The sequence below is a fragment of the Carlito syrichta genome, unplaced genomic scaffold (assembly GCF_000164805.1).
Source record: "Carlito syrichta isolate Samal-C Ts95f unplaced genomic scaffold, Tarsius_syrichta-2.0.1 Scaffold305214, whole genome shotgun sequence".
In the NCBI taxonomy this organism is placed as follows: Eukaryota; Metazoa; Chordata; class Mammalia; order Primates; family Tarsiidae; genus Carlito; species Carlito syrichta.
In genome coordinates, this window is record NW_007249310.1 from 197,364 (window position 1) to 217,321 (window position 19,958).

The 19,958-nt window shown below is 47.9% G+C and overlaps 1 protein-coding gene across 4 annotated transcripts in view; it reads left to right on the forward strand.

Annotated features, from left to right (window-relative positions):
* SFSWAP (splicing factor SWAP homolog) overlaps positions 1 to 19,958 on the forward strand; it is an 82,763-nt gene that overhangs the window by 45,516 nt on the left and 17,289 nt on the right. For all 4 annotated transcript variants that reach the window (XM_008061357.2, XM_008061354.2, XM_008061356.2 and 1 more), the window contains 3 exons: positions 5,568 to 5,798; positions 6,793 to 6,983; positions 17,366 to 17,631. In XM_008061357.2, the coding sequence (XP_008059548.1) occupies positions 5,568 to 5,798; positions 6,793 to 6,983; positions 17,366 to 17,631 (688 nt within the window). The remainder of the gene's footprint in view (positions 1 to 5,567; positions 5,799 to 6,792; positions 6,984 to 17,365; positions 17,632 to 19,958) is intronic.

The window sequence follows — 19,958 nt, forward strand, 5'->3', positions numbered from 1 at the left end:
GGAAGGCTGAGGCGGAAGGATCGCCAGAGCCCAGCAGGTCGAGGCTGCAGTGGCCGGGAGCAGTCACTGCACTCTAGTCTGGGTGACAGAGAGAGACTCCAACTCAAAAAAATAAAATAAAAATAAAAATACAGTGGAAGCTCTAAAGATTAGATTGGAAGAGAAGACAAAACACAGATGTTTTCTCATGTCTCAGAGGAAGAGAATAGAGATGGGAGCAAAAGCATTCAGGCAGAAGGACACTTCTGAAATGTTAACTGCTGTAGTGACGGTCTATCCCTAGTGGTGGATGAAAGTGCCCAGCTGAGATGGTGCGACCTGATCATGTTCTGCCTCTGTGATGGTACCTTGGGAAAGTGACATACATTTAGCAGAAACCATACTTCAAGTGCCCTTACACCGTTCTGTGTTCACATTCAGTACAGTGGTCCATAAATTGCATGAGGCACTCAGCACGTGATGAGAAAGCAGACCTTGTGTGAGATGATGTTGCCAACTGTGGGATGATGGAAGTGTTCTGAGCACATAGAAACAAGGTGAAGCTAAGCTGGGTGTCTGGTAGGCTGAGTGTATTAAATGCATTTTTAGCCAGGCACGATGGCTCATACCTGTCATCCCAGTACTTTGGGAGGTCAAGGAGAGAGGATCACTGGAGCCCAGGGATTCAAGACCAGCCTGGGCAGCTTGGCAAGACCTCATCTCTATAATAAATCAAAAAATTGGCCGGGTATGGTGGCACACGCCTGTATTTCCAGCTACTTGGAAGGCTGAAGCAGAAGAATCGCCTGAGCCTAGCAGGTCAAGGCTGCAAGTGGCCGTGAGTGTGCCACTGCACTCTAGCCTGGGTGACAGAGTGAGATTCCAACTCAATAATAATAATAATAATAGATGCATTTTCAGCTTAGAATATTTGCAACTTAGGATGAGTTTATCAGGACGTCACCCCACCATAAGTCAAGGTTAAGTCAGTATTCTGAATGTTAGAGCAGAAAGTTGGACATGCCAGCACTCGGAAATCATGATTCAATGAAGGTAGGGGACAGTGAGAATGCGACTCATCACAGAAGTATCAAATGCAGTGAAACTCTTCAGAGAAAATTATATAGCTTTGTATATTGATGTTGGTGAACAAAAAATAAAAACAAAACAAGTACTGAACTCAAGAACCTAGGAAGAAACTGTACAGGGCATCTAAGAAAAGCAAGAAATGTGATCAGTAAAAATCAGAAGTTAGTGAGAAAATAAGCAAAGACCAGTAAAATATAGTTATTGTGCATGTTAGTATAGAAAAAAGCAAATGTAGATAGGCACCATGAACAAGAAGAAAATCACAGGTATTTTTTTAAATATACAAGATACAACCAGAAGTTAGCACTAGAAAAAAATGAAGTGCACAGAAATATATATTACTTTAAATTTAAATGATTTGAAAATCACTCAACAATATTATTTTCTAAGAAAACATAAATTTCTGAAAGTGTGTCAGAAAGAGTTAGGAAACCGACATAGATCTGTAGGCTTGAAAGAATTGTTAAAATATTGTTCAGTGAGATGCCTCTAAACCCAGGCAGTCAGCCAAGACAGATTACAGGTCGAGTTAATTTACCCTCAAGAAATAGAATGCCTGTGTCATTAAAACTACTCAGAACATTAAGAAAGATAGACTTATGAAGCTCTCAAAGTTGAACAATCCATAGACTGTGATCACTTAGCTTAAAAGTATAGATGCTAAAATACTATATTAAATCCACTGCGTATAAAAGAGTAATAAGTTGTGAATGACTAGGATTTGTCCGAAGAACCCCAGTCTGGCATACCATCAGAAGCTCTATTATAGTTTATCATATTAACACATAAGTGTCTTTTCAAGTTTTTATCTCAGATACTGAAAAAGCATCAACATTTTCTGAAATTTTAATAGTAAAACTTCTTTACTATAATAATTGATGTTAGAAAAACAGACTCTCCAATTTCAAAAAAAATAAATAAGACATCACATCTGACAACACTAATTCTAGATAAATTCAATATTTAAAATAAAGCTATAAAAGTAAAAGAAAATAAAGGTGTGTGTTCTTTTATAATCTTGGAATTGGAAAGACTTGCTAAGAATTGCAACCATAAAGCTTAAGGACTGATTAATAAGTCTGATGAGGGCAGTACCTGGATAAAGTTAAAAGACAAAACAGTGGTATTGCTAACATAATAGAAGAGTTAGCATTCTTACTATACAAAGAGCGCTTGTAAATCAATAAGAAAAGATAATCACCACAGGAGAAAAACAGAGAAAGGACATGAAAAGATCATTGACCAGCAAAGAAGAAAAATAGATGGCCAGTAAATACGTTTCAGTGTATCCCCAGCAAGTTTTTAGTTTTTGCCTCTCAAATTGATAAAGTTAAAAAAATAACAGCAATGGAGAAGTGGTGTGTAGAGGTGTGCTAGAAATGTAAGCTGGCACAGCCCAGCCATGGGGGTCTGGTGTTCAGACTCTTGCCCCTCTACTCCTAGAAACAGTCACCAAGGCACGCCTGCATGAGGATGATCTTCATGGAGCATGTTTGGTGTTAAAATAAAGCAGTTGAAAACCATCATAGGAAATTGTGAAATAAGTTGACATGTTCATACTCAGAAATGCTGTTGCTGTTTTTTGTTTTGTTTGTTTTTTTTTTTGAGTTGGAGTCTCACTCTGTCACCCAGACTGGAGTGCAGTGGCCGCTCCCGGCCACCGCAGCCTCGACCTGTTGGGCTCCGGCGATCCTTCCTCCTCAACCTTCCAAGTAACCGGAATTACAGGCATGCGCTACCACGCCCGGCTGATTTTTTGATTTATTGTAGAGATGAGGTCTCGCTGCCCAGGCGGATCTCGAACCCGCGGGCTCAGGCAATCCACTCACCTCAGCCTCCCAAAGGCACGGGATTACAGGCTGAGCCACCAAGCCCGGCTGCTGTTGCTGTTTTTTAAAGTGATCTATATTGGCCCAGTGCAGTGGCTCACACCTGTAATCCCAGCACTTTGGGAGGCCGAGATGGGAGCATTTGCTTCCAGACAGTAAAGTGGTTTGTTTTGTTAAATTTTTTCTTTTTTTTGTGTTGGAGTCTCGCTGTGTCGCCCAGACTGGAGTGCAGTGGCACCGACCTGCTGGGCTCCGACGATCCTTCCGTCTCAGCCTTCCGAGTAGCCGGAATTACAGGCATGCACTACCACGCCCGGCTGATTTTTTTATTTATTGTAGAGATGAGGTCTCGCCAAGTTGCCCAGGCGGGTCTCAAACCCGCAGGCTCAGGCAATACATTCAGCTCAGCCTCCCAAAGCACGGGATTACAGGCTGAGCCACCGAGCCCGGCTAAAATTTTTTTCTTATGGAAAATTTCAAACATGTATGAAAACAGAATGTGGTATGATGACCCCTCACCCCCACATACAGGTACCTGTCACGCAATGCCGGCAGCGAGCCCCTGCTGGCCTTACTTCATGTGTCCTGGTCACTTCATTAAATTCCACCCCAGAATAGTGTGCTGCAAATCCCCATCACCATAGCATTTTTTCCATACATATTCTAGTTTGTATCTCTAAAAGATGAAGACCTTTTGAAAACAACACAGCTGCCAGGCTCGGTGGCTCAGCCTGTAATCCCAGCGCTTTGGGAGGCCGAGATGAGTGGATTGCCTGAGCCCGCGGGTTCAAGACCCGCCTGGGCAGCGAGACCTCATCTCCACAATAAATCAAAAAATCAGCCGGACGTGGTAGCGCGCGCCTGTAATTCCGGCTACTTGGAAGGCTGAGGCGGAAGGATCGCGGAGCCTAGCAGGTCGAGGGTCCGGTGACCGGGAGCAGCCACTGCACTCCAGTCTGAGTGACAGAGTGAGACTCCAATTGAAAAAAAAAAACATAACACAGTAAAATGGTTCATGATGACTATCTTTACGAAACACATTGTTCTTGCCTGTGTTGTGTCTTTGTTTAGGGCTGCGACTGGAAGCCTGCCCTGCACACTGTGTGGGGTGCTATTGTGTAACGTTCATAGTCAATGCAAGACTACTTTTGCACCTTTCATTTTTAACTATACTGCGTTGTTCCATCTTGGTGAGTGCTCTCTAGTGCCAGGTGATCATTGATGAAGGGTTGGCGTATTTCATAGGGTCATAGAATGTCACATGCTTGGGTCTGCTTCACATCGCATGCAGGTGTGGAGCCATAAAACACTGACAGCGGGAGGACAGGGCCAGCGGTAGTTCACCCTGTGCTGCCAAGGGAGCTGAGGCCCCAGGGGCACGATCACAGAAATAAGTCACACCCTTTCTAGAACCTTCCTTTGTTCGCCCAAGTCCACTTACCTCTCAGTCAGCTGGTGTACAGTGCACTTAAGATCCTCTTTATTGTGGCTTACTTGAATATCCTTCATAAATAATAACGCATGGTTTTTAAAAGGGACGTGTCTTATTGCAGGCAGCTCACGCTCGTTAAGAGCCATTTTTCAGTGTCTGAAAGAGAAGGGATTCAGTGTCCGTGGTGTGGATGGGGGAAGGGAATGATATTTTTCCTTTTGGAACTTCATATTTCTGTTAAATTAAGTTTTCCAAATATTCTAGGGGGAGAAATTATACCACCTAAATTATTGTTATGGTAAGTTTAAAATCGTCTTACAGCTGTAGAGAATTGTCTAACATAATAATGTTTATCACAGAGTAGGTAAAAAGTGTTTGCTGAATAAAGGAATGGATTCTGTAATTTTTTGCTTTGGAAGAAAAGGCTGTTTTATGTAATGGGTATTTTTTGAGACTGTTTATAGTGGAGTCACATCCTATGCCTACATAAGCAGATTCAGCTATGTGCTAAGCCGTGGACGTTTTTTTAAAGGAGAAATGGGGCCGGCCACGGTGGCTCACACCTGTAATTCCAGCTTTAGGAGGCCAAGGTGGAAGGATTGCTTGAACCCAGGAGTTCAAAACTAGTCTGGGCAACATAGTGAGACCTCATCTCTATGAAAAAATAATTGAAAAAATTAGCTGGATGTGGTGGCATGCTCCTGCAGTACAGCTACTCAGGAGACTGAGGCAAAAGGATCGCCTGAGGTCAAAGCTGTGGTGGGCTGTGATCATCGTGATTGTGCCACTGTTCTCTAGCCAGGGTGCCAGAGTGAGACCCTGACTCAAAAAAAAAAAGAAAACAGGCCTGACTCGGTGGCTCAGCCTGTAATCCCAGCTTTGGGAGGCCAAGGCGAGTGAATTGCCTGAGCCCACGAGCTTGAGACCAGCCTGGGCAACTTGGCGAGACCTCGTCTCTACAATAAATCAAAAATCAGCCAGGCAGGTAGCATGCGCCTGTAGTTCCGGCTACTTGGAAAGCTGAGAGAGAAGGATCACTGGAGCCCAACGGGTCTACACTGGGTTGGTCGTGAGTGTGCCACTTCACTCCAGCCTGGGCGTAAGATGTGGCTCCATGCCAGTTGTTCCCTCCCATTGGCTGATGCACAGGTGGGCGACGGGGCAGGGTCTGCCAGGATTTCTACTCTGTGCTTCTGGTTACCTAAAAATATATCACAATTTTCACCTTTCCTCAATAGCTTCCTTTGCTCCAATAAGCTTTGCAATCAAGGCCAAAGAAAATGATCTGCTTCCCCTGGAAAAGAACCGTGTTAAGCTAGATGATGACAGTGACGATGACGAAGCAAGCAAAGAAGGCCAAGAGAGTTGTAGTAGCGCTGCAAACCCTAACCCGGCAGTTGCCCCCCCCTGCGTAGTTGCTGAGGAGAAGAAACCTCAACTCACCCAGGAGGAGCTGGAAGCAAAGCAAGGTTTGTCGACAGCTTTTCAACTTCTTGACAGAAAGAAAACACGTAAATATAAGATTTATCCGCTAAGCTAAAGATACTGAGCCTGCCAGCTGGCATCTCAAGCCTCTGGCAGCCAGGACGCCTGGGAGTTGTGTGGGTTCTGGAGCCTTCTCTGCGGGAGTCACGCGCACTGCTCTTCATGAGCACTGGGAGCAGAGCCACGGGCTGGCCGTCTCCCAGCGCACAGGGCTTTCACAGAGGCGCTGCGCTAGGCGGGCAGCCCGCGGGAGGCACTCCAAGCCAGAGACACCCTGTCGGAAGGCTCTGTCCCCGCAGAACCCTCGGGCCCATGAGGACTGCCATGCTGGCTGCTCTCTGGGCCGCAGCCCCTGTGCGGGTCACAGCGTGGTCCCTGCGCACCCTGACCCATAGCCGGCCACATTCAGCTTCCAGCCCCTGCTCCAAAGTACATTACATTCTGCATCATGGTAGCTCATAGGCGAGTGCATTTGTGATTTTCGCCTCCTCTCATTGATTTTCTTAAATTGCTTTTTTTGTATATGCAAACAGATCAAGCAGCGCTTGTGAGGCCATGTTCTAACCACAGTCCACCTCAAGCGCCTACACCGTGCCAATAGTGCCCTCCCTGAGCAGGCTCGCGTGCCCGCATGCGTGTGAATATGGACTTCTAGGTCCACCAGGCAGGTGTCCAGCTGTCGGGTCCTTTGGAAGTCAGACACTGGGTGGCCTGGTGTGGACACTCCAGAGACCTGCCTGTGAGAGCTGCTGTGAGGTTTCATCCAGCTTTCCCTCGTGTTGATTCCCATCAACCTCTGACTTTGAAACTTAAGTGTTCCAAAAAGGTCATTATTAACAAATTCTCTCAAAGTGCGATTTGTCTGATGTGTGCACCTATTATGTATTATGTAACCCGTTTTCTGCCTTGTGACAGTTAAGATAGCAAGATAAAATACTGCCTGCTCTAAACTTCTCTGTTCTTGCTTTTTTTCTTAAGCAAAGCAAAAGCTGGAGGATCGCCTTGCAGCTGCTGCCCGGGAAAAGCTGGCCCAAGCATCTAAGGAGTCGAAGGAGAAGCAGCTCCAAGCAGAACGGAAGAGGAAAGCGGCTTTATTTTTACAGACCTTGAAAAATCCTCTGCCAGAAGCAGAAGTTGGAAAAATTGAGGAGAGTCCTTTCAGTGTGGAGGTATGTTAGAAACCCCACGTTGGTACGTGCGGGGCTGGGGTTTGCGGGACACATGGGGAGGGGGATGACAGCAGACAAGGATGTGGGGGCCCCCACTGACTGTGCCTGCCCTGCACAAGGGACATTTGCCCACCTGCTCTTCCTCCGCACGTGGGTGACAGGCTTTCCACCTCGCAGCTGTGAATCTGGGAGAATATGACAGTCCCTGGGAAGTACATGTGTCACACACCAAATACTGTCTGCAGTCTCAGAGCATTCTCAGCGCTCTGGGCCCCAGGTCAGGAGCTCTGCCTCATGGCTGCACTCACCAGCTAGCTTGGGAGCACCTCACACAGGCCGGCTGGTGAACGTGGTGCGCAGATGGTGCTGGCACCTGCCTTGGCAGCCACGCCCCATGGAACTCACACTTGGCGACAGCAGTGCTTATGCCAGGGTCTAATTAAAAGGAAAAAGTATGTTTGAGCACCGGAGTTTAAGACCAGCCTGGGCAACATAGTAAGATGCCGTCATTACAAAAATTTCTTTAAATTGGCCAGGCATTGTGGCATGCGTCTGGAGTCCCAGTTACTCGGGAGGCTGAAGCAGGAGGACTGCTTCAGCCCAGGAGTTTGAGACTGCAGCAATCTGTGATCACACTACTGTACTCCAGCCTGGGTGACAGAGCCAGACCCCGTCGCAAATTGTAAAGTAACATGGTCACATTGTCTTTCTGAGAGGAGTTGAGAGCCCAGACTTGAGGGATAGATGACTCCTTCCTCTCTCGTGGCCTCATGGGGGGGTTGCCTTGTGGCTACCTTCCAAGGCTCCTGCGCCAAGGGTGTGCTTACAGCAGGGCCTGACACCAGAGGCCTTCAGTAGACACCAGTTCCTTCAGTAGCAGCAGTGGCAGCTGTGAATCCTAGTCAGTGAAAAAGTCACGTCAATTGAGAAGCTTGTGAGTTATTTCAGATTTTTTATAGCAGTTCTATCTCTGAATTTTAGCTTGTATTAAACTGTACTTCAAGAATATCCAAAGAGTCTTCTGGAAGTTCAGGAACATTTTAGAGATATAACTTTTTAAAGTAAGAAAAATAATAGAGTATGACAGATCTGTTGATGCTTAAAGGAGGATTGTCTTCGTGTCAATAAACTTAGCAGCTGAGTAACTGACCCTACAGTTTTAGATGAATTAAAAGCCTCCTTGACATTTGAACTGTATGATACTAGAATAGATTTAGATACACAGTTAAGCAATAGCTAAAAAGTTGTGGCTTTTTTTTTTTTTTTTTTTTTTTTTGAGTTGGAGTCTCACTCTGTCGCCCAGACTGGAGTGCAGTGGCCGCTCCCGGCCACCACAGCCTCGACCTGCTGGGCTCCGGTGATCCTTCCGCCTCTGCCTTCCAAGTAGCCGGAATTATAGGCATGTGCTACCATGCCTGGCTGATTTTTTGATTTATTGTAGAGATGAGATCTTGCTGCCCAGTTAGGTCTCGAACCCGCGGGCTCAGGCAATCCACTCACCTCAGCCTCCCAAAGGCGCCGGTTTACAGGCTGAGCCACCGAGCCCGGTGGCCTTTTTTTTTTAAGAGCCGTTGAAAATAGTCCAAATCTTTTTAACCAAATCTCTCTCTCAAAAAAAAAAAAAGAGTAGCTCCAGAAATTTTACTTTTTGAAAAGTTCCACACCTCTAGAAAATTTGAAGGGCTAGTAGATGCCCCCAGTGCACCCTACATGCCCGCTCTCTCCCTCAGTGGCCTGTTTTCCCCTGAACCATCTGAAAGTTGCCTGCAGCGCTGGTGACTGCTCTGCCCTGGGTACTCTAGCACATGCTTCCCATGAAGAACTTGTCTGGGAAACCATGACCCTGTATATAGATCAGCCGATGACATCACGTCGTCTCCTCTGCAGGCCACAGCCACAGTTCTCCAAGTGTTCCCAGATGTCTTTTGTAGCTGGCTCTTTCCCATAATAAAGAACAAACCCTTCACTTTTTTTTTTACTTTAATTACGTTGACATTTCTGAGAGTCCAGGCCATTGTTCAAAACCAGTTCGCTGCATGTAGTCACTTGGCTGACTTGTCTTTCTGTGGAAAGCAGCATTGTGAGCTGGAGCGTTGGCCTTCAGAAGGCTGACTCGGCCTTCCGGTGTGGGGGGCAGTCTGAGATCGCTGCAGTCTGGCAGGAGGCATCGGCAATAATGGCCAAGTGAGATGAGAATCTGTGGACCCTGCCGAGCTGCGGGACGCTGTGCACTTGGCTCCTGCTCTGGTGGTCTAGCCCGCCTGCTCCAGCATCAGCTCTGAAGCCTGGTCCAGGTCCTGTCCTCGGGACCATCTCAACAGTGCCTCTCCTGGAAATGAACATTTTCAGGGAGGCCGGGACGCCCCCTGCAGCCGTCCCGCAACTCTTCAGAGTCATGCTGCTGGTCCCTGGCCGCAGCCAGTCCTGACAAGCAGAAAGGCTCTGTGGCCATTCCTCAGCTTTGAGAGACTTCTGCCATAGAGGAGGGCTATGTGCAGCAGCAGCCAGGAACGACCAGTACGACTGCCATCACCACATCGTAACGCTCTTGGCACAGTAAGGGCCAGAAGCAGCGCGGCAGACACCTCCACCGTTGCGGCAGCTGTGGAGGGCGTGCACGCGGCGAGCGAGAGACAGGGAGAGCAGAGAGCTGTTCCGGGGTGGGTTGTTGGGGTTTCCTTTGTTGTTTTTCGATATCATTTGTGCAGAGAATAAAGGGGTCAATTAAGAGACATCTCAAAAATGCCTAAAGCACTGATACTGCTTGGCTAATCCAGATGTTCTCAGACAGTTTCCAGTGAAACTCAGTGGCAGCTGTAGCCGTTCGCCACTAGCCCACGGTGTTCCCAGCCTACAGATGGCCTGGCAAACACAAGATGAGCCACAGCATGGGCCTCCCTCCTGTCTGTTGTGTGTGTAGCTCCTCACCCTTCCCCTGCTTTCCAGCCTTGGTGTTGAATCTACAAAACACCGAGATGAGTGTCTAAATCCCCGGAATGATCTCCTTGGATATGTGTGTGCACATACCGATGATAGCTCTGAAGCCGTTTCAGCAAAAATTCAGTGGTAATAGCAGATGGTGATCAATGGCTTTAATTGTTTTGAAACAGAAATACTTGTAGTTAAACTGACAATCTTCATAAATAAGATTCAAATTCAAGAGCATTTCTAGCCCAAAACAACTTCTGGGGACAGTTTCCCCTTTGTTAAGTATTCTGTCACATCCTTTACTCACAGAGGTTGGGACATTTGACCCAGCGACCTAGATGCAAAGTGCCCCGAGTCCAGGAAAGCTTGAGACCTGACCGAGGATGGCTGCTTCACACCCTGTGAGGAAGCCTGGAGGCTAAGAGCAAGTGGGTGCGGTGGGAGCTTGGGGCACCCCAGATCAGTGGGAGCCGTGGCCAGCTCAGACCACCCTGCAGGACAAGCAGATGCATGCAGGTGGCACGAGGACACTCAAGGCCTGGTGCCATACTGGGCAGGAGCTCCGTGGTCATGGTTCCACATTCACAGAAGCAGCCTTAGGCGGCGTATTTGCATGGAGCATGGGCACTTGTATATTTCCATCTTGCTTTTTATGTATACATATGATTTAAAAGTTCAGTGTTAGAAAAAGGTATACAATGAGGAGGAAAGGGCTTTTTCTTTAGGTGTAATCTTTTTTCTTAAATTCCTATGGAAGTAGCAATTTAAAAAATTTATTTTGGGTTTTTTGTTATGGTAAAATATTTGTGACAAAATTTATCACTCTACCCTTCTTTTTTCGGGTGTGCAGTTTATAGCATTAAGTATATTCACATTGTACAACCATCACCATCATCCATTTCCAGAACATCCATCTTCTAAAGCCAAACTAACGCCCCATCCCTCACTCACTCCTCACCCCCCTGCCTCTGGCACTGCCACTCTACATTCTGTTTCTAAGAATCTGACGTCTCTGAGGACCTCATGTCAGTGGAATCCTACACTATTTCTCCTTTTGTGTCTGTCTTATTTCACTCAGCATAGTGCCCTCAAGGTTTATCTGCATCATACCATATAATAGGATTTCCTTTTTATTGCTGAATAATATTCCCTTGTAGATTGACCCTTTTGTTTCCTGTGTATTCTTGAGAGAAAAAATAATGTTGCTTCCTTTATGTATAGATTGAAAATATTGCCATAATGGGATGGTGCCCCCTCCATTGTTCTGACATCTCGCTTTTTTCACTGGCTGTAGAATCTTTCCGCCTCAGTGCTGGAAGTAGTACGTGGTCTGCTGCAGGCACGCAGCAGATGTTTATTGGCTAAATGACTATGAGGCATGTACCCTTACATCATACCTTGTGTGTGCCCCGCCCTTGTGTGTGCTTCCAGCCCCTTGCAGTGGGGTGGGATCGACTGTAATTTGAGACTGCTAACTGGCTTCCAGCAGCCTCGGCAGCGAAGGCTTTGTTTCTCTCCCTTGGGTGAAGGCTGTTTTCTCATGCCCATCAGCTTTGTCATCAGTCTTGATTCTCACTCTGATGGGTGAGCAAGTGGCATCTGTCTGACTTATGTCTTTTAGTTACAAGCGAAACAGAGTCACTTCTCCGACATTTCTTGCATTTTGCCACCCTGTGGACTGACATTTCGTTGTGGTTGCCCATGTTTCTTCTGGTGCCTTTGTGTCCACTACTTTGTCATCAGAATTGTAAACACTCTGCCCTTTGTATACTTCCATGTGCCATACCTGGAGCTTATTTCAGTTCCTCGCATGGACCTCTCGTTCCATAGTGAAGGTGGCTCACTTCACAAATAAGACTGCCTTTTATTTTGTTGTTGTTGTTTTTTGAGTTGGAGTCTCACTCTGTCTGCAGTGGCCGCTCCCGGCCACCACAGCCTCGACCTGCTGGGCTCCGGCGATCCTTCCACCTCAGCCGTCCGAGTAGCCGGAATTACAGGCGTGCGCTACCACGCCCGGCTGATTTTTTGATTTATTGTAGAGATGAGGTCTCGCTGCCCAGGCGGGTCTCGAACCCGCGGGCTCAGGCAATCCAGTCACCTCAGCCTCCCAAAGGCGCGGGATTACAGGCTGAGCCACCAAGCCAGGCTAAGATTGCCTTTTATTTGTGAGTACAATCAAATACCAAGTCAGTCTGCTTTTTGAGCAACTCAGTTTGCCACAGCAGGAAGTAATGGTTTCCAGTTCATGTGCTAATTTGTTGCCAAATGCTTCACTGTGACAAAAGGACTAATCAATATTATTTTCCAGTGTTACATCAGTGGTGGGCGGTAAGTTCCCAAACGCACTTGGAAATGATTTTTTTCAAAAGTTCCTCTTTGATTTCTCCTGAACACTAACTAAACCAACTTACGCCTGCCCTCTCCTTCCCCGCACCCAGTCATGATTTAGGTCTTGATCATTTTTTTGCTGGAATTTGGTTTCTGGGAAGCCTCCCTTGACATTGCCCCCACGCACAGTGTCCTGTGCCTCCTGCGGGGTCTGGGCCCTGCTCACCCGCCACCATGTTCAGGGGCTTGTCTGCGGCCTTCAGAAGCCACAGTGGACAAGGGGCCACAGTCTTGGCCTGGGCAATGGCCACTTAATTTTCCTTCCAGATTCTTCATATCTATGCTGCTTAAATTAGTGGGTCAGTTGCAAATCTTCTGGGTTAAGCCAGAAATTGCTTTTATGTTGAAAGTTGTTTTCTGAAGAATGTGTTGACCACCAGCCACACGTGGCTGTTCAAATGTAAGACCAGCCGGGTGCGGTGGCTCATGCCTATAATCCCAGCACTTTGGGAGACCAAGGTGAGAGGATTGCCGGAGCCCACGGGTTCGGGACCAGCCTGGGCAACTTGGTGAGACCTCATCTCTACAATAAATCAAAAAACTAGCCGGGCATGGTAGCGCGCGCCTGTAGTTCCAGCTACTTGGAAGGCTGAGGCAGAAAGATCGCCTGAGCCCAGCAGGTCGAGGCTGCAGTGGCTGTGACAGAGTGAGACTTTGATTCAAAAAAAAAAAAAATTAAATAAATAAATGTAAGGCCCTTGGCCACAAGCCCAACCCAGGTGCTCGGTGACCGCACGAAGCTGAGCTTTCTGTCACTGCAGTGAGGCCCTAGTTAACAGCTCTTTGGCTTTTGGTCTTTTAAATTTCTCTGACAGTTTTCAAGTCTCAATTGTAGTATCTTGGAGCTCTTGTTGCAGTGTCAGAAACTTACCCACCACTCCCCAGGTTGCTTCAGCACAAAGTGCTGAGCTCGTGTCCCAAGCTGGGAGGCAGTACAGCACTTTCCAGGCCGCAGATGACGGAGGATTCCTACCACCCTGGTCCATAGGTTGGCCTGGCTTGGTCACGCTTCTCCCACGAGAGCCTGTAGCTGGGGAGGGCAGGATGCCCTGGCCTATCCCCGGGCTCCAGGTAGAGTGAACATCCTCCAGCATGCATGGGTTGGGAGGTCAGACAGGGCATGCATGGGAGCAGGTTCCGGGTGCAGAAGGGGCAGCCCACTGCCTGTCCACACAGCCCTGCCTGCGTTTTCTGAGAGCTTCATGGTTGTGATTACGAGTGTCCATGAGAAACACTGCCCACACCTGATGTCACCTGAGTACTTCTTGAACCTGTCCCCACCCTCTCACTGGGTGCTCAGAAATGCCTCCAGCAGAGGTTGGAGGGGCTGCCTATGCACCCTGCACTCTTCCCTCACTCGAGGTGGCAGGCCAAGACCATAGGATCCTTGGGGTCAGAGCCCCTTGTGCAGTCCTCCGGCCTACCAGAGCCGGCCGCTGGTGCTTTGTTAGTGCATCCAGGTTGAGCCTCCAGCCCAGGTGGCCCACTCACGGCCCCTCCCTCTCACCTTGGCGACAGTGAGGTAGACAGTGCATCTCAATGGACTACGTCTGTCCTGACGCTTTCAGGGTGGGCAGCACAGACCCCAGAGCCAAGCTATGTGGACTTGCATCGCAGCCCCCTACTCGCTGTGACATGGCCTTGGGGGAGCTGTGTGTGACCTTGGAGCATCATCGATACCCCTAGTGGTGAGGTGTGTCATGCACTGTCTCTGCAAGAGAAAAACGCCCCCACTCCTGGTCAGCTGTGCAGAGGCGGGCGTGCGCAGGGCAGTGTCCTGGTGCATGTGGGCAGAGCACTTATGACGGCTGACCCTGTGAGACTCCGCACTGGGTAGCTGCTGTCTGGCATATGGTATTTGTTATCCCTAATTTTTTTCTCAAGTCTAATTACTGGGTTTTTAAATATCATGTTAGTACTTTAAAGCTGGGGGAAAAAATCCAGTAAGGTCAACACAATGAATCATCTGCATTCAGCCTGGCAAAGGTCAGTGTAGTTGAGGTCTCCACCTTAGCAGGAAGGAGAGTCATTCATATTAGAATCAAGAGGTCCTGGGCTTGATTACAAGTCATCTCTTAAAAGTGGTTCAGATTATCCCCTCAGCCTCAAAATGGAATACTGAGCTTTAACCGTGGTGAGAAATAAGTTTACTAATGACAGGCACTAGTTAGGATAAAGGAAAATAAACAATAAAGTTCAGAGGCACAGATGATTAAGTAGATGATATGAACAGAAAGGGAAATAGCCATGAGCTGACAATTCTCCCTCTCCCATCTTCCTGGGTTTGGATGGCTTCTCATGCCCATCTTGGCTTTGTTGTCCTTCCACAGTTGGTGACTGGGGGCCATGACCTATCTCGTCTCCCTTAGTGTAACAGGTGGCCACACACCAGATGGGCACAGTGACTTGTGAGCTGCAGAGTGACAAGTGCGCTCTTTACAGGAGGCACGGTGTCTCCATCCTTGTCACGGACAAGCGCCTGCTTGGGCTGGACCATCCAGCTCCCCATGAAGAGGGCTGTCTCTGCTTTCTTGGGAATTCCGCCTTGCTTCAGAACGGGCTTGCAGCAGCTCTGACTTGAACTCGAACGCTCCCTAGCATCTGGGACTTCTGAATGCCTCCTCATCCCAGGTGCCGAATCCTACTTGTGCGGTGGGGACTCCTGATGAAGAGGCCATGGCTCCTGGAATTTGTTCCCCGTGAAGCTGGTTTTCGGGTGCTGCAGGCCTCTAAGCTGCGCCCAGTGCACAGCACACTCGTGCCGGCCCACCCGGACTGCAGCTGTGTCCTGTGCACCTTGGGGATCAGAAGCTTCTCCCTTCAGGTGCACGTAGGAGAGGTTGTTGCCGGGATGCTGAACCCAAAAGTATCACCCTCGCCTGTCTATTAACAAGCCAGGTGTAGTGGCTCACACCTGTAATCCCAGCACTTTGGGAGGCTGAGGTGAGAGGATTGCCTGAGTCTAAGGGGTTGAGATCAGCCTGGGTAACATAGTGAGACCTCGTCTCCACAGTCAATCAAAAAATTAGCTGGACATAGTGGCGCACTCGCACCTGTGGTTCCAGCTACTTGGAAGGCTGAGGTGGACGGATCACCTGAGCCCAGCAAGTCGAGGCTGCCGTGACCATGAGCGTGCCACTACACTCCAGCCTGGGTGACAGAGTGAGACGCCCACTCAAAAAAAAAGAAAAAAAGAGTTGACTGGGCCCAGTGGCTCAGCCTGTAATCCCAGCACTTTGGGAGGCCTAGGTGAGTGGATTGCCTGAACCCTCAGGTTCAAGACCCACCTGGGCAACTTGGCGAGACCTCATCTCTACAATAAACCAAAAAAATTAGCCGGGCTTGGTAGTGCACGCCCGTAATTCCGACTACTCGGAAGGTTGAGGCAGAAGTATCGCCAGAGCCCAGTAGGTTGAGGCTGCGGTGGCCGGGAACAGCCACTGCACTCCAGTCTGGGCGACTGAGTGAGACTCCAACTCAAAAAAAAAAAGAGTTAACAATAAAATATTTTAAAACTTAACCTGAAAAATGTTACTCTAAGAGAATTTGCAGTGAGAAGGACCTTTTTGATACAACCTTCCTCACAATGAAATAGGCTTCCTCGAGAACATGTTCCTGGAGATATTCTAGGCAGAGCCTTCCAGGGGAGCTTGGTAGAGGTAGGCAGAGGAGGACAGCCAGTCCCCAGCTCGAGACCCTCAGCTGGGATGGCTTTCCAGGTAGCAGACACCGACGGTTCTCAGCCCTCCAGCCAGGACAGGCAGGCTGCCACCTGTGAGGTCTTCACCACCGTGAGAGAGATTTGGGCATGTGTTGCGGATATCAAGGAGAGGCCCCGAGGAACGGGTGCAAGGTCCTTGCTCTATCACACGGCAGCCAGTGCAAGTGTCATCTCCACCAGGGCGCTGCTGCATTGCTCTTCATCGTAGCCAAAGCGAGAAGCCACCCTTCTGCGAAGTGTGGTCTCCCCCATCCAGCTGGCCTGTCCACAGGGACCCAAAGAGGGGGAGAAGGAAGGGAAACCCTGTGAGCAACTGCAGACTTACAGATGTCATTCTGCACCCACTGACTCTGTTCCCATGGGCTCTGGGACAGGACCGAGGCCGCGTAGGCCCATTGAGCACAGGGCTTGAGTAGTTTTCCCTAACCCTTGCAGTGCAGTCCTCAGGGCACTAACTGATAAATTGGAGATTTCTCACTGTCTTCAGGTGTGAGTCACTTAATGACTGTTAAATTCACTTACGGGGGCCAGCACAGTGACTCACCTGTCATCCCAGCACTTTGGGAGGCAGAGGTGAGAGGATTGCCTGAGTCCAGGGATTTGAGACCAGCCTGGGCAACTTGGTGAGACCTTGTCTCTACAATAAATCAAAAAATTAGCCAAGTGTGGCAGTGCGGCCCTGTAGTCCCAGCTACTTGCCTCAGGCAACTCTTCCTGCCCCAGCCTTCTAAGTAGCTGAGACTACTCATCCAGCCTGGGCGACAGACTTTGACTCAAAAATAAATAGATTCACTTACAGGGAACTGAAGAGTGATCTTTCTCAGGGAGAAGGGGACTAGCCTTGAGCTGTGGAAGGGGCTGTCTCCTGCCATGGGTGTGGCGTGCCTGGTGGGGACGCGTTTGAGATGTGCATGCTCTCCCGTGTGTGCGACACTCAGATGGAGATGTGTGCAGTGTCGAGGATGAGCCTCCTTTATCATTTTCAGCACCTCATCATTCTGGAAGTAAAACTATTTTCAGAATAGGACAGAGATTCATTCAAAATCTAAATTGGAGGCTTGAGGAACCATGACTTTGATGGATACTTAAAATTATTAAAGAATAAACAGGTTTCTTCTGACTTGGCATCTCCAGTGCTATGCTTCTCGTTGGCCTCAGCTGTCTGGGGCTGGGCAGGCTGCGTGATGGGAGGCTGGGGGCAGATGGCTCACTCTCAAGCAGCAGAGTTGCCAGGGGATCCATTCAGGCCGCTGCAGATGGAGACGTGGGCTTCCCTGGGGGGTGGGTGCCGTGTTACTGGTGTCCTGTTTCTCTGTTCATCCCAGGTGTTTCCTTTTGTTCCCAGGAAGCTAGTGCTGTGCCCGGTCCTCTGCTGACTGGAGGCAAACCTCTGCCTGCTTCAGAAGTTAAACTGCCCGAGAGGCCTTCAAGCAAAAGCAGAGATCCGCCAAGAGAAGAAGAGAGAGAAAAGAAAAAGAAAAAGCACAAAAAAAGATCTCGAACGAGGTCGCGCTCTCCCAAGTACCACTCGTCCTCCAAGTCCAGGTCTCGGTCACACTCAAAAGCAAAGCATTCTCTTCCCAGTGCCTATCGGACAGTACGGCGGTCGAGGTGGGTATGCAGGCATGCCCTCCGCACCTTTGTCCTTGTATCTCCCCTAATGCCTAGTAGAGCCAGGTGGACAGTTGGAAATAGGCACGGCTTCCACTAAGCAAATGTGTGTGAGTGCTTTCTTAAATATTTGTTTTATACTTAACTTTTCAAACCTCATTAACTACTGCCAGGCTAAAAAAAACGATCTGTTTAAAGTTTAACAGGTCCTGGAGGTGAGCCTCATGCATGTGCTAAGTGTGAGAAATGCACAGGGGGGTGTGCTGGGGCCGTGTGTGTGTGTGTCTGAATGGACTGTCCCACGCTGACTTCTTTCGAGTATGTAAATGCCCAAGACTGAGGACCCTTTGCCACCTGCTCTGCATTTGACTGTCTCACACAGCACCTGCAGGTGCATAAACACGGGTGTGACAGGTGTGGCTGCTCATGCCCCAGCTTGCCTCATAACCTCCTCCTGGGGCCACTGTTCTGCCAGAAGCCCTCCTCTGGTCCAGTCAGGGAGGAGGCACTCAGCATTTCTGACAGCAGAAGTAGTAAACATGAGCACATGCAAGGGTCTTGGAATTGACTGCCTAGTAAAACCGCTTTTAGCAAACAAAACAGTGGTTAGCTTGCAGGAAATTCAGAAAAGCAAGGCACACCCTTTTTCCAGGCCTCTCATCACCGTGGGCATGTCACTGCGTGTCACATGGCCTCCCCTATGTCTCTTCACTGCAGCGCCTGTGTCGCTGTGCTCTTATCTTCCTTCCAGCACTGATGCAGCTTGTACCTTCCATGGGGATGTGCAGGTGCCCACTGCACTTCATGTTTTTAAAGTACAGCTTGACACTTGAGTCTCTGAGTGTGTTCTGCAAACAACATGCTTTCCTTATTTTCACCCACACCAGCCCTTAAAGGTTTGCCTGGCTTTCACGCTTATTCTCTGCAGTGAAATTGGATTTGCCTCCATGATAAAAAAAATGTGGTCCTTCACTCCGTGTTTTTGCTAGCTTTTTAGAAGTTTCATCACTTTCTACCTTTATGAACATTAAAAACCTTGCTGTTTTGAATTAAATTAACAATTTAGCTGACATTTTCAGTTTTTGAAGGCTCCCACCAATTTGTATTATGCATCGATTATTTTTAAATTTCTCATTTGAAAAAGTTTCTTATGACATTATGTAGCTGAAGATGAATAACAGGCCTGAACACACCCTCCTAGTTAACCATATTCAGGAAAATTCCGGACAAAAGGAAATGCAACTCCTCTGAGTCCTCAGCCAGGGCAGCTAGTCTGTCAAGGCCAGTTGGGGCATGTCTTCATCGTAAGAAGTTCTTTCTGCTTTCCTGCTGTAGCTGAGCAGATGCGGGAGAGCCTGGCACCTGGTGTCCGGTGCACTCCGTCCAGTTTTAAGGAAAGTTGTGTGATGGCCAGAGACTTCCCCAGATTTTTATGTTCAGAGCCAAAAGTGTGTTCCTCCAACACTTGGAACTTTCAGGTTCTGAGTTTTAGATCCTTTGGTGACTAATCTATAATAGAATATGTCATTTTGTATATTATTTTATCTTTTTAAATAATTTAAAGTATATTTAGATTTACATGTTTTATGTGCAAATACATATTTTATATTTTCATATATTTCAGTGCTGACAAGTCTAAGAAGCAAAATCCTTCTCTTTAGTTAATAATGTTTGGTTAAACGAAAAAATGAGTTAAAAATCATCTGAATGTGGACTGTTATGATGGTAGGCTACCCCTTTTATCTTAGTTTGGCCTGTGCTTAAATACTTCACAATATCTACAGAGCAAGGTTTTTTCTCCAAACTTGTAATTAATCTCAGTGGCTGAAATTGTATCTACATGATACTTTTTGTTGGTCTCAGTTAAATAACTGATTTTTTGTTCACTAAATCAGATCTTTGACTTCTTGTTTTTGATTTTGCAGATTAGATAAAATGTCAAGGCAAAGTACAATTTTACTAATAAAACAAGAACAATAATACTATAGAACAGAACCTTCCAGGTGTTAGACTGTCCAGCAGTTCTGCCCTGAGCACTGGCCTCCGGCGACAGTGCTCCTCCTTGGGGCAGAGATCAGCTGCTCAGGAGGCCAAGGAGGGAGGATCCCCTAAGCCCAGGAATTCGAGTTTAGGCTGGGCAATATAGTAAGACCTCGTCTCTGTTTTTTAAAATAATAATAATTAAGCTGGTAGTCTCATGCCTTAACCTTTTCTTGTAGAATTCTGCCTCAGCTTTTCTGAGAATAGTGAGTTTTATTGGGCAGGATTGCGTTTTCTAAACTATTTTGTAGATCTGACTACTTCCCTACTCTAAGCTTTGCCAGCTC